The sequence below is a fragment of the Cyclopterus lumpus genome, chromosome 20 (assembly GCF_009769545.1).
Source record: "Cyclopterus lumpus isolate fCycLum1 chromosome 20, fCycLum1.pri, whole genome shotgun sequence".
Taxonomy (NCBI): domain Eukaryota; kingdom Metazoa; phylum Chordata; class Actinopteri; order Perciformes; family Cyclopteridae; genus Cyclopterus; species Cyclopterus lumpus.
This window is the reverse complement of record NC_046985.1, coordinates 6,445,348-6,457,752: the sequence shown is the minus strand read 5'-3', so window position 1 is coordinate 6,457,752 and position 12,405 is coordinate 6,445,348. Positions and strand designations below refer to the sequence as shown.

Genomic DNA, 12,405 nt, shown 5'->3' with positions numbered 1-12,405 from the left:
CTGCTTTATGTGTGATGGAGGAGCAGATGCTGCAGGTCAGGAGTGCTAAGTTAACCTTAGTGAGATTGAATACATGACACGGTATGTTTTAAATAAAACAGCAATAAGAAATCATGCTAAATGTGTATTTTACTGCCTTAAATATAGGAATCATCGATATCTTAGTTAATTATGTAAGTAATACTGGATATGTTATATATCATCAGGAGGAATTGCACTGATTGATGCTGCAGTAAAGTAAACCAACAACTATTGATGATTACAATTAATTCCATAACTTAAGTTGGGAAACAAAGTCGACACCTTATTTTGAAAGGCAGTTTCCTGTCCAAGCCGATGTGGGTGGGACTAACCCTTTCTCCTTTCTCCTCTTTCCTTATCTTGTTTATTATAGTATTCAATGGAGACAACACCAGCATCCTCACCCTGAGTCTCATCTACCTGGGGTTTTAAAGCCTTTCCCTGTTACATTTATTTAAAGAAATGTACCCAATATTAATCATCCCGATTAATGGCCTTTGTTTGTGAAATAGTGCAAATGCAGTGTTTTAATATTACCTCACATCAGTAATGCTGCAGGTCAGGAGTGCTGAGTTGACCTTAATAAGACCGCAATAAGGAATCGTGCTAAATGTATATGGCCAATTTGCTTTGCTTTTTTCACTTTTACTATAAACTCAATAAACTCAAGGATTAATACTTGCTTTATGGATTAAGAGAATTCACCATACCAGTGTCAGCTAAATCAACCATTTAAAATGATCACAAAGCTGTAATACAAAAATAAAATAGATAATAGATTAAAAGAAGGTGTACATTATTTTATTTATTTTTTCATTATCTCCAATTTGCATGTTAATTCCACATTTCATGTCTCTTTCATTCATCTCAGCCCTTCCACCGACACGCACACACCTTACAAATTAAATTAAAAAAGACTCTCTGTCAACACCTGTCGTTGTAAAAGCCGGAGGGTAAAATACTTGAATCACGAGACGGCAACCTCAATAAAACTCTTCAAACACGACAAGTCAACGCCAGCAGGCGCTATAAAAAGCAAACAGTGCTTAAATTAGAATGAGTCATATATTTCTCTTTGGTGATATAAAGCTCACGCACACACACACACACACACACTGGAGGGAGACATCCTTAAAATGTCCCGTCTATTGATATCATGCTACATTTATCACATTGTTTATCAGTTTCATGACATAATCCAGATGTTACGTCAACACATGCAATCAATACAATAGAAGTGGTGGCAAGAAAAGCAAAGAAACACATTTAACTCTCAGCAGGAGATTAAAATGTTCACGGCAGCACGTTTATTAATATTCCACAATGATTCTTACAGGAAAACACTTAAATGGAGCGGTGAGTCAAGCATCAGGAGATTACTGGATCAATATGCTTATCTACTTAATGTTCTCAGCTCTGTACATGTAATTAGATGATGAAGAAGTGATATCCTGGTAGCTTCAGCTCAAATATTGACTCAAAAACATGATTAGGCTGAGTAATCAGCATTTTACTGTGATTACTGACTCCACACAATTAGACAACCTTAATTATATTATGATTATCTTGTGGTAATCATAATGAATTTCCTAGCAAACTCATTAAAGAGTCCAAAAGGTAAGGTGACACACACGTACAGTATTCGCCATTATTTAAAAAACAAAACAAACGTTTATTGACCCATTTGAAAGCTTTACGGTCCTACAGTCTAATTATAGTTGTCGCTCTACTAATAAATGAACTCGACTAATTCCGTGATGTTTGCTCTCTTTAGGTTTCTGTTTGGTAATTCTGCACATTGTCATGTCGGCATCCTTCATATTGTCTAAGATTGTATAAAGACATATAAAACCTTGATACTCCAGCGTGTACTTTCTTCTCTCGGCCACTTGGGGGCAGTGCTCCCTCGGACAGCAGGAGGGGCTCCACTTCATATCCCCAGAGTGGGTCCTCTGCACATCTTAAGGATTCAAAGTGCTTCTTCCCAACAACGTCAGAGGCAGACGAGGATCGACCGGTCTGCATCACCCACTAAAGATTCAACACATGAGCCTGAAACCAGTGAGGACCGAGCGGAGTCAGTGGGGATTAAAACCAAAGACACGAGAACCTGCAAAGGACAATACAAAGTAAAGTAACCCAGCGCAGTAGTTACTCCATGCTATGCTCCCTCATCCTTCAACTTCAGAGGGAACTTCACATTTATATTTGACTTAAAACACTAAACAATGTGTTCATTAGAGTCTGGTTTCAGATGTCTGTACGTTGTTCAGTTTCATCTAAACTTCTCAGATGGCTCCATTTAGATAAATGTTTTAGGCCAAAAGAGTTGAAATTATACACAATATTAAAAAAAATAAAGTCCCTAAATTGAGGAGGCTGTAAATTGTTGTGGCATAACTTTCTAAGTGTTTCCTCTTTTCTTCATCATTCATCGTCTCATTACAACTCAGATGTTATTTTGTGGCCTTTTGGAGGGGTCTGACCCCTAGGTTGGGAACCACTGGACTAAACTATAGAACTGTATATACAAATATAATAGGAACAATTTTAGAAGAAGCTTTTATCCCGCAGAATGAGTCCTTTTTTAACTTTTGATACATTTTACAGATCATAATGGAGTTTGAATGCAGGACTTAAATAAAAGGATCTGAGTACCTTTCCACCACTTCATTGATTATTTGAATTTGGTGTACGGAAAGCAAAAAAAGGTTAAAGAAACAGCTTATGAATCAGTCAGCTGCCTCAGGGACTACACAAACTTATTGTAGAAGAAAGACTGCCATTCATGTCCCGACCTGAACAGCACCACAAGAGGAAAGTCTGTATAAATATACAAATACGTCAGCTTGACGTTACCGTCCACTGAAAATCCTGCATTTCCAAATTTGGTGTTTTTCTTTTTACTACAAAAGAGAAACACAACTAGAAGCCTAAAATAAGGAAGAGCAAACAATCATTCATTAATTAAAATCCTTCATCCAGATGATTCAGGTTCAAACAACACTTAAAGGTGGAGTCAGCGATTCTGGACGAAGATTTGGGCTAAACAACCAAACAAACATATTGTTCCACAGTCTGATGTCTGTCTGTTACAAACGTATCATGAGATAAGTAATGCGCTGAATTTTTGTGTATTGGATTATAATCCCTGACCGCACCTTTATGGTGTTATGTAAATGAGTTTGAACTCTGATCTTAAAGGGACAGTTCACCCCAAAATCAAAAATGCATATTGTTTATCAGTCTCACTTATTTTTGAGTGTGTTGGCAGTAGAGATGCCCTGTCTCCAAACATAATGGGACTAAATGGCTCTGGGCTGTTTGTGGTGCTTTAAAGCTTCAAAAAATACATTTGATAACATCTCAACAGTCATGTATCTTTACAGGAATCACGACCTGATTACTTGTAGTGAACAGTTTCATGCAGGAGCTATGGTTGGAAGAAGTTATGTCGTATTTTTGAGGCAAACTGTCCCTTTAATAGAGAGGCGAATAATGGCGGACAACAAATAATAAGCACATATTGATGAAGTCAGCTGCCTCAGAGACGTTCACGTAGTCAGAGAAACTTTTTGCACAAGAGAAGCAGTCAGTCACATTTCAGCACTGGATAGTGTCACAAGACAAAAGCAAATGTTGAATATACAAATAAGATGAATAGTTCCTTTGGTGACACCTTCTGTTGTATCTGCATTAGTCTGACCTCTGACCTCAACACAGAGGAGAAACGTGGGGGGAAATAATTGACTGCTGTTAAATGAAGTGAGTGGATTCAGACTTAGAAGAGAAACAGTCCGTCACATTTCAGCACCGGAGAGCTCCCTCTGGTCCCAACCGGGTCTCACGGGACCCTGATTGAGTGACGTAACGTGTTGGCATTAATACCCTGTTTAATTAATGATGTTTGAATCCAGCATCCATTTATTTGTATTTTTTCACGACTTGGCTCGAGGTCTCTCACTGACGCGGAAGAACGATGCACTCCAATGGGACGGTGGTGATGGGGGGGGGGGCTTATGACGCAGCCCCCCCCCCCCCCCCCCCATCATACGTGACAAGTGAAAAAGGCATGTCTTTCGGATTCATGAATAAAAAACCAAGGGGAGTTAAGTTCACAGGACGCCGGGAAGTTCTCCGCAGACAAATGTGTGTCGCTCTCCATGAGCGAGTCCACGGAGAAGAAGAACTGAGCTGCGGGCGGAACACAACACAAGGACACCGGAGAGGCGCTTCACTGAGGGACTAGAGGAACGGGAGAGAGAGAGAGAGAGAGAGAGAGAGAGAGACTGAGATAGAGGTCCTATCTCACTCTCCCAGTTGAGCTCTTCAGCTGATCGCGTCTCACTACTGGTAAGCAGAGGCACTTTTCGGGTGCGTTCACGCAGCGTAAAGGAGCGAGCGTTTGGCTTGGCTGCTTCTTGTCGCTCGTTTGCTTGTAGGAACTCACAGGTGTGGCGTGAAAGAAAAGCAAATCAAAAGAATTCCTCTCATGAGTTTGATTGTACACCTGTTTACTCACTGACGGGTTTTCTTCTTCTCCTTTCACAGCAGGACAATGTCTAGTAAAGCGACTTTAGCCTTACTCATCTATGGCATCTTAATGCATTACCGCGTCTACTGCTCACCTGTGGGGCTTAGCTTTCCCAGTGTTAGGTACGTACACTTAACTTTTCGTTGAAGTGTCTCTTTTCAGATGTCGATTTCAGTTGTATTTGTTGGCTTGGACAGGAGAAGACATAGTTGCACTGACAGTTGTGTCTGAGGCGATAATTGCCTCTTGGAATATGGATAACACCATGTGACAGCCGGTCCACTGGGCTGCTCACACGGCGGTGATTCAGGCTACCGAGGCGGGGAAGGAGTCTCAATGTGTCCTGCAGCCACGAATCGATACGTGTGTGTGTGGGTTAGATAATGAAAAGAAAACGTGTTGCTTTCGAGGTCAGATTTGAGAGCGTCTTGTATTTATTGCTCGACAATAAAATACATGTTTTGTGATTTTAAACTGTGACATTTCTGCTGGATTAACATAGAATGCTTTTTTTATTTTTAAAATGTATTTATAAGACATAAAAAGTGTCTAAAGGAATTTTTTTTTTTTAACAATTTGAAGCGAATTGGGTGAAAACGTGTCTAATCTTTTCAGACTTGACAGTGAGGTTTATGACGAGGGTGGGAACTCGTTAACGTCCCTGGATTATGACAGAGACCAAATGGATGTGAGGAGCTCTCCGTCCGTCGCCGACGACGTCTTCACGTTGTATTACCCACCAGAGAAAAGGTGACTATGCCACTGGTTTTGTCCCGAGACCTCCGTGTTGAACGTCTCATTGCTGTCGTCCTATTTCTGTCCACGTATCTTGTCCGTTTTGTGTGAAATGTTGTCAGTAACTTTCAGCACAGTGATTGTATTTATTATTTCGAGACACGCAATTCATCAAAGAGAAAACATTATTGTCTTGTTAGTCTGAAAGCATGCTTTCTTTAAAAGAAAAAAGGATCAATATATTCAAACTGCAAGTGAAGGGTGGAAAAAAAACTAAATAAATCAAAATCTGGCTGCACAACAAAGCGTTGAAATCCAGTTTCAAAACTTCTTAATGAGTCTTTACAAATCTAGTTTTCTTAAAATAAGTGTTGAATTAAAAATATTACATGAAAAAAAACACCTAAAGGGAAAAAAAAACGTCTTAGAAGCTTGTTATGTAACACAAGAAAACCGAGCATGAGGCCCAATATTACACCATAATGGATGTGTTAAGATAGGTATTGTATTTCTACAGTGCAGCTGCTTCAAATTGTTGCCTCTCTTGCGCTCTGGTGATTTTACTGTGTGGCTATCTATCATCCCAGAACGGAAAGGCATGCAGACGGCATGTTTAATAAAGCCTACAGGAAAGCGCTGGGTCAGTTATCAGCAAGGAAATATCTGCATTCTCTGATGGCAAAACGTGTAGGGTAAGAACATCTTCTTGGTTGTCACCTCTTCTTTTACACTGTTTTCTGTCCTATGTGCTTTTTGTTTTCTATGGACTGATCCTTTAATTGCTCATGATCCACTCTGTTACACGTACACACATATGTCTGTGGTCTAGTTATCTCCCAGCATGCAGCTCAGTCCTTTATTAATGCTATAAGAGCACAGACTGCTTGATTGAATTGGGAAGTGTGGTTTTGTGAGCCCGCCACTGTGTCGTATAGGCGCAGAGGGAAGAATGAACCCGCTCAGGTTTAAATTTATTTCAATATGAATAATTTATAGGATGAAGTCCCAGTGGTTCCCGATGGAAGAGCGAGGGGTTGCAATTACTGAATCCTTATGAGCGGGCCTATCACACCTTAATGCAGGTCGAAATATGACAGATTGTCCTGGGATGGGCTTTAAACAAAGAGATAACATATACATCCTATATGCAAATAGTTGAGCAACCTTTCCAGGCAAAATCTAAGTGGTGAAATCTGATTATTTCCCCAAAATTATGGACACAGATTGTGTCTCTGCATAGCTCTGCAGGCTGATTTGTTCTGGACAAAATGGAAATCTGATTATCTCTTTTATTTCGCCTCTAAGATGATGACACAAGGATGATTTTAACTGCACCACATGTTGGTCATACAGGGGTGGGGGGTCATGTATCAGTGTGGTGATAGTGAACCCTGTTGTCTCTCCTGCAGCGGGGGGAAAACGCTGGACGACAGCTCAGAGCCTCTGTCCAAGCGACACTCAGACGGGATCTTCACGGACAGCTACAGCCGCTACCGAAAGCAAATGGCGGTCAAGAAATACCTGGCAGCAGTCCTTGGGAAAAGGTATAGACAGAGAATTAGAAACAAAGGACGCCGGCTGGCATATTTGTAGCATCCTCCCCCTCCCATCGTGAAAAAAAAAACAACAAAAAAAACTTAAGTGTGTGCAGCCCCACATGAAGTCATTTTGAGATCTGAACAATCAGTGGATCGCTTTTGTGTTCTTAAACATGTATTTATGTATGAAGTAAGCCATTAAAATGAATATTTTGATAATAATATTGATTTTTATTTTGTACTTAAAGCACTTGAGGACTCAAATATCTACTTTGTGGAGCAATTTTTGTTCATTCAACAAAAAAAAAAAAGAAAAAATTTAAAAAAGCCACTATTTATGTATTCATTGATTTTTTTTTTTTTTTAGACCTATTTATTGAGGGGAGACAATTGTTCACATATGACGATATGCTCCAAACAGCCCTGTCTTTTAAACGTTTAGCGAAGAGATATATGATTGTGAGGAAAATAAATTGTTTAAAAGACAATCAATGTATTGAATGCTGCTTTTTGTAAAGTGACATTAAGAGTTTAGTTGTCTTTATTCACAACAGCCTTGAAGACATAGGTTTTCACCAAATCCTACAAGACATAGACTTTGATGCCCTCCCGGACGGGGATGAGTTTGAGGCTTTTTTGGGAGACTGGCTGAAACAGTTCTCTCACGAATTCCTGGTGAGTTTCAGGCTCTTTCCTGAGGCCGTAATCCTCTGAGGGGCGTCTCATGTCCCTCCCTCCTCCTCTCACCTTTAACCCTCAAACACTCTACGCCTCTTCTGCCTCATTTGTGCTCCTGTCTGTCTCTCTCTCTCTGACACACTTTAAATCCCTCCCAAAATGTGGAGAGACTTGCCTCCGATATGTCATACATACTAAGTATCATATCATGACTTCTATTTTAGTAGATCTGGAGCCCCGTTGGCTTTAAACACTTTCAAAATGCCAGTTATCCCTTTTTTTTCTTTGACTAAAAATGGGATTCTTGACAAAATTTAAATTCCCAAATCTGAGGAGAGGACCAGAGCACTTTTGAGGTTTTTCTTGTCCCTTCCTTCTGCAGTCTTGACAGAGTGAGCTTACACTTGTGTTTCTATCAACTGGTTTCCGCTGAAGGTTTATCTCATGTCTCATATAATAAGTATCACTTAGTAGCACCATCAGGCTAATACAACAACAACAAAAAGCATAAAAAGAGAAGAAATGATACTTGTTACATGGTGACTTATCCATCGATTTGTTCTTTGTGAGAGACATACGAGGCAGATTGAACTCCTGTGTTTGAACCTTCTGGGTCTATTGTGCTTCCCTTTTCTGTCACGTGAACCAATGTAAAGAACTACAGTAGATTGCATGATTAAAGTAATTGCACTAGCCACCGCATCTGTGCAGACGACTCCAACTCGATGGTTTTGCTTGCTTTCTGACTACCGCAAACATGCATTCCTGTCATTTCTGGATGTTGTTTTGTGTTCTGTTTTTACATTTCTACACAAACTATGTACGTTGAACTTTGTCCTACTTTGAAGAAATATCTGAATGTACTTTTTGTAACCGGTTGTTAATTTGATTATGAAGAAAACGTCGCGATCAGACGTTTAAAGTGGTTTAAACGGCGGCCATGACTGATACAGTTAGAATCTAAAGAAGAGGAAGGATGAGATGAAAAACACAGTTAGAGATGTCAAGAGAAGCAAATAGAGGGAGCCACGAAGTTAGTGAAACCTACAAGATAAGACTAAAATCGGGACCGTAAACCAAATCACATTCTGCCCGTCTACACACTTCTTACCACACTTGAGAGGGAGGAATACACATTTTGCAGGAAAAAGCGAGTTTCAAAACAGCAGAGTAAAAAAAAAAGTTCTTCGATTTGTGTTTACTGTATCAATCTTTCTTTAATTTTGCATTCTCCTCTAGGCTTTGTGACGCAGGAAGCAGTTTGCGGCCGTGGTGCCTTGCATCGACTTTAAAATCGCCATGAATCACAGATGGCTATTTAGTGGCCCTACAATGCTGCACATCATCAGCTTACATTTCACCCTTTTGTTGTTGTTTATGTGTCGCACGGACGATTGACGGGAAGCTCTAGAAGCATCCCGCTTTCAACGTCGAGTGTTCCCTGCTTGCACTGCTTTCTTTTGCACTTTGTTTTTAGAGCGCTAGACGTAACTTTTGTGTGAAGGATCAGTTCCCCGCTCTCCATGAAACATTATATGTATGATATTGAAAGCGCCAATAGCCTTACTAAAATGAAATCATCTTCAAAGATATATATATATATTTACTGTGTAGAAAGTGAACATTAGATTACTATTTCAAATGGCGATCTGCAAGGGTCAAGTCAATAAATGTTTAAAAAAAAAAAAAGTGTTGTAAAATTTGTATGAATAAATTTTTGTAAACAACACAAATTTCGTCCAATCTTTGAAGCCGATATCACCATACGTCTTACGGGTAAGACACATTTAAGAGGAGGAAAACGAGCACCAAGGACCAAACTCATTATAGTGTTGAAATGGAGATGGACCCTCCCTCAACGGGTTTACCTGGGAGTTACATAAGAAAAGAGAGATGAGAGGAACAATCAGCTGGTGGGCAACAGCACAGAGGGGAAACAATTAGAAGAAACATCAAAAAGACCACACACACCTTCAGATAAGACAAAGCAACACACACTGCAAATTCAAAGCACACACACACACACACACACCAACTAGGAAGAAACGATGAAATTCATGCTGAAATAACGAAACTAAGACAATCCCTTCTCTCTTCATCGATGTGGGCGTTGTATTTGTCTGGACGGTCAGCGACTACAAGATGTTGCAGAACAAATAAGAATCAAAGGCTGCAGCTTTGTGATTCAAATCTCTGCCCCCATTTCGATGATGACTCAAGAGGCTTTTGGCGGCGGAGCGGTGACACCAGTTGGCCGGGTGTCTACCTCCCCTCGAGACAGCATGAGTAAGGAGACGTGGGAGGGATGGCCCCGTCCGCCTCCGCGCACTCCCTCACCGCACTTTACACCTCTCCGGGACTTCAGCGGTCGCCACCAAGGTCCCGAAAGTACTGGTGGAACAGTTGGCCGCTCTCAACGCCGGCACATTCACTCGGTTGCCAAAAATATCCACATCACATGCTGTGGCTTCGCTGGTTATATAAAGTTTAAAGTTATACGTTTTCTTATTGGGTGTTCCTAAAAGTTGCAGGCCGTGGTGCAGCAGCCCTCTATTATTTATTTAAATAGTCAACTAATCAATTACTAGATCACACACCTGTTGAGACGCACGGATGCAGAATTAAAACAAGCGCGCGTTAGCCGACATCCAATAGCTTGACGCGTTAGCCGATATTTTATATAGCTTTCAAATCTCTGTCCTAACTGTTTGTTTCACTGCATTATCACAACCAATTCACCAGATTAAAGAAAAATAGCAACTCAGAGTCGGAGCAGGACCGGCTCAAAGCTACGTTAGCTAACTGCTGCTTATTATGCCGGAAAGCATGAGTCTCAGAGCCCACATCTAAGCGCCTATTGATTTCCATCCATAGGCAGGAGCAAGATGTTAAATATACAAATAGCACTTCTATTATTAAAAGTGAAATATTGCCATAATAAAATGATAACATGTCAGTCCTGTTGAGACCCCATGGGACTCTCACACTGTGCAGCAGGTGGCATTTAGAACACCACCACCCACCCTATAGCCCTCCGCTTTGTTCCTTTTCCTCCACAATCCAAATTAGGGCTAATGACACAATATAGACCCTCCATATCTCATAATATGTATTACTAAGTCACCACAGAGCATTGAAGGCTTGTCTGCACACAGCTCTGCAGACATGCTCTGAAATAAAGGGCTTCCATGGCGATCGCATCGCTTGTGACTGCGTGTGGTCCCGCGCTGTGATGTTCGGTATGGGATGTCAGGCTAAACCAGCACACAAAGCCCACCATAGTTCCTCCCTGCTCCCCAGTGTGCGTAATAACCCCCTCTCAGACATGATGGCAGGGCTTTGATTTTGTGGTGGTGGCCTCAGCTCTCAGAGGAGTGCAGAGAGAAGATGATCAATGGGAGTGATCTGATTCCTCAGGCCCGTGCCAGACCCTTTCTTAACCCGGCTAACCCAATCAGCCAGTGTTGCCAGGCAACCGGTCCCAGGGGGCTGCGTTGGGAGTAGGCGGGGTGCCGGAGGACTTCCCGGGCACCCAAAGATCCCGCTGGATGCATTTTACTCAAACGGTTTCAGTCTCAGCTATGTTGTCTGTTACTGGCTGATGCACTCTCAGAGAGGAAAACAGAGGTTGAGTGATGTGTGATTCATAAAAGTTCACAGACATAAATAAATACACTGACAGGCAATCACAGGCTGCTACTAAGGCCCTTGCAAATTGAATCCCACAGCTCAGCAGGATGTGTTTGTGACAACTGATTATGCAGTTACAAATGCAAAGATTTTGACGAACGAGAAGAAGATCCTCCAGCCACAAAGCAGCTCGGTGATTTTGAGGCCCGAAGAGGTCAAAGTACCCCTGTGTTTTACAAGAAGAAAGCAACTGCTGATTTATAAGGCTGTACTTGAGCTAAATGTTTTGCAGCTCTCATGGTCACCATCTCAGTCTAGATAGGAAAGTAAAAGGTATGAAAAGATACAAACACTTTGATTTAACAACACACATATATTCAAATATATGAGGCGCCATTGTTCAATATTTATTCTATTTCAGTCAAATCCAACTTTGCTGTTGGCAAATGACATACTTACACTACCAACTCGTACTCCACAAGCCAAACTCCGAGCAGCAACCCTGGATCCCCCCCCTGCTCCTCTGGGGTGAGTGACAGCTTTCCAGAGGGGGAATCCACATGACACCCTTTCATCAATGCCGCCTCCTGGGCCCCGGCCGGCCTGACTGACTGCAGCCTGGTGCAAAAGTTCAGCCATTATGGAAAGCTGTCGCTGCATTCACGTTGGCGTGCCGTTTAATTTAATGTCAGAAGATTCGTTTGTTAGTTGAGCGGACAGAATCTCACTCTGGGTCTTTTTTCACCAGTGTTAAGGGTGTGATGAGGTCTGGGGCAGTGCTGGTGTTATATTGGTTGTATTGAGTCACCAATTTAAAATCTTTTGAAGTCTGATCATCTGATCAACTCGTATTCATATCAAAGTGAAAAAGTGTCTGAAACATTAGCAACTCTTTAAAGTTAGACTATGCCACCTTTTAAAGAAGATGTGTTTCCTCTTACAATTAAAAGTTGATAGCAAAACACGCCGGTTTGTTGACTTTTACACAAACAGGGATAATGGACTTATTCTTCAAAACCTCACATAATGTTCAATGACAATTATTTCAAAAATAAATTTTCGCATGAGATTGTGGTTATAACATAAAGTATGAATATTTTTTAATATAATTTCTGTCCATATTATGGTTGCAATACTTTCAACTCAAGCTATTGGCAACATTTTTCTTCAATCTCTTTAAATTCGAACGTAACTGTGCTAGAAAATGACAATAATGTGTGACAAAACCTTGACACTGCAGACTCAAACTGTGAGGCTGGAGCTGTTGAA

At 41.0% G+C, this 12,405-nt stretch overlaps 1 protein-coding gene across 2 annotated transcripts; it reads left to right on the top strand.

Annotated features, from left to right (window-relative positions):
• The first annotated feature begins 4,579 nt into the window (after nt 1-4,579).
• adcyap1a (adenylate cyclase activating polypeptide 1a) lies at nt 4,580-6,883 on the top strand. Of its 2 annotated transcripts, XM_034560240.1 has the most exons (4): nt 4,580-4,677; nt 5,171-5,305; nt 5,878-5,982; nt 6,700-6,883. In XM_034560240.1, the coding sequence occupies exons 1-4, from the start codon at nt 4,580-4,582 to the stop codon at nt 6,881-6,883; spliced, it is 522 nt and encodes a 173-aa protein (XP_034416131.1). The 2 variants fall into 2 exon arrangements, with proteins under 2 accessions (XP_034416131.1, XP_034416132.1); XM_034560241.1 differs by lacking the exon at nt 5,878-5,982.
• Nucleotides 6,884-12,405: the final 5,522 nt, after the last annotated feature.

What these genes read in the sequence shown, in the direction of transcription:
- adcyap1a (XM_034560240.1), top strand. Translation starts at nt 4,580, where the DNA reads ATGTCTAGTAAAGCGACTTTAGCCTTACTCATCTATGGCATCTTAATG. An exon ending in TATTACCCACCAGAGAAAAG is followed by an intron (nt 5,306 to 5,877) that starts GTGACTATGCCA and finishes CTATCATCCCAG; the next exon opens with AACGGAAAGGCATGCAGACG. An exon ending in CTGATGGCAAAACGTGTAGG is followed by an intron (nt 5,983 to 6,699) that starts GTAAGAACATCT and finishes TCTCTCCTGCAG; the next exon opens with CGGGGGGAAAACGCTGGACG.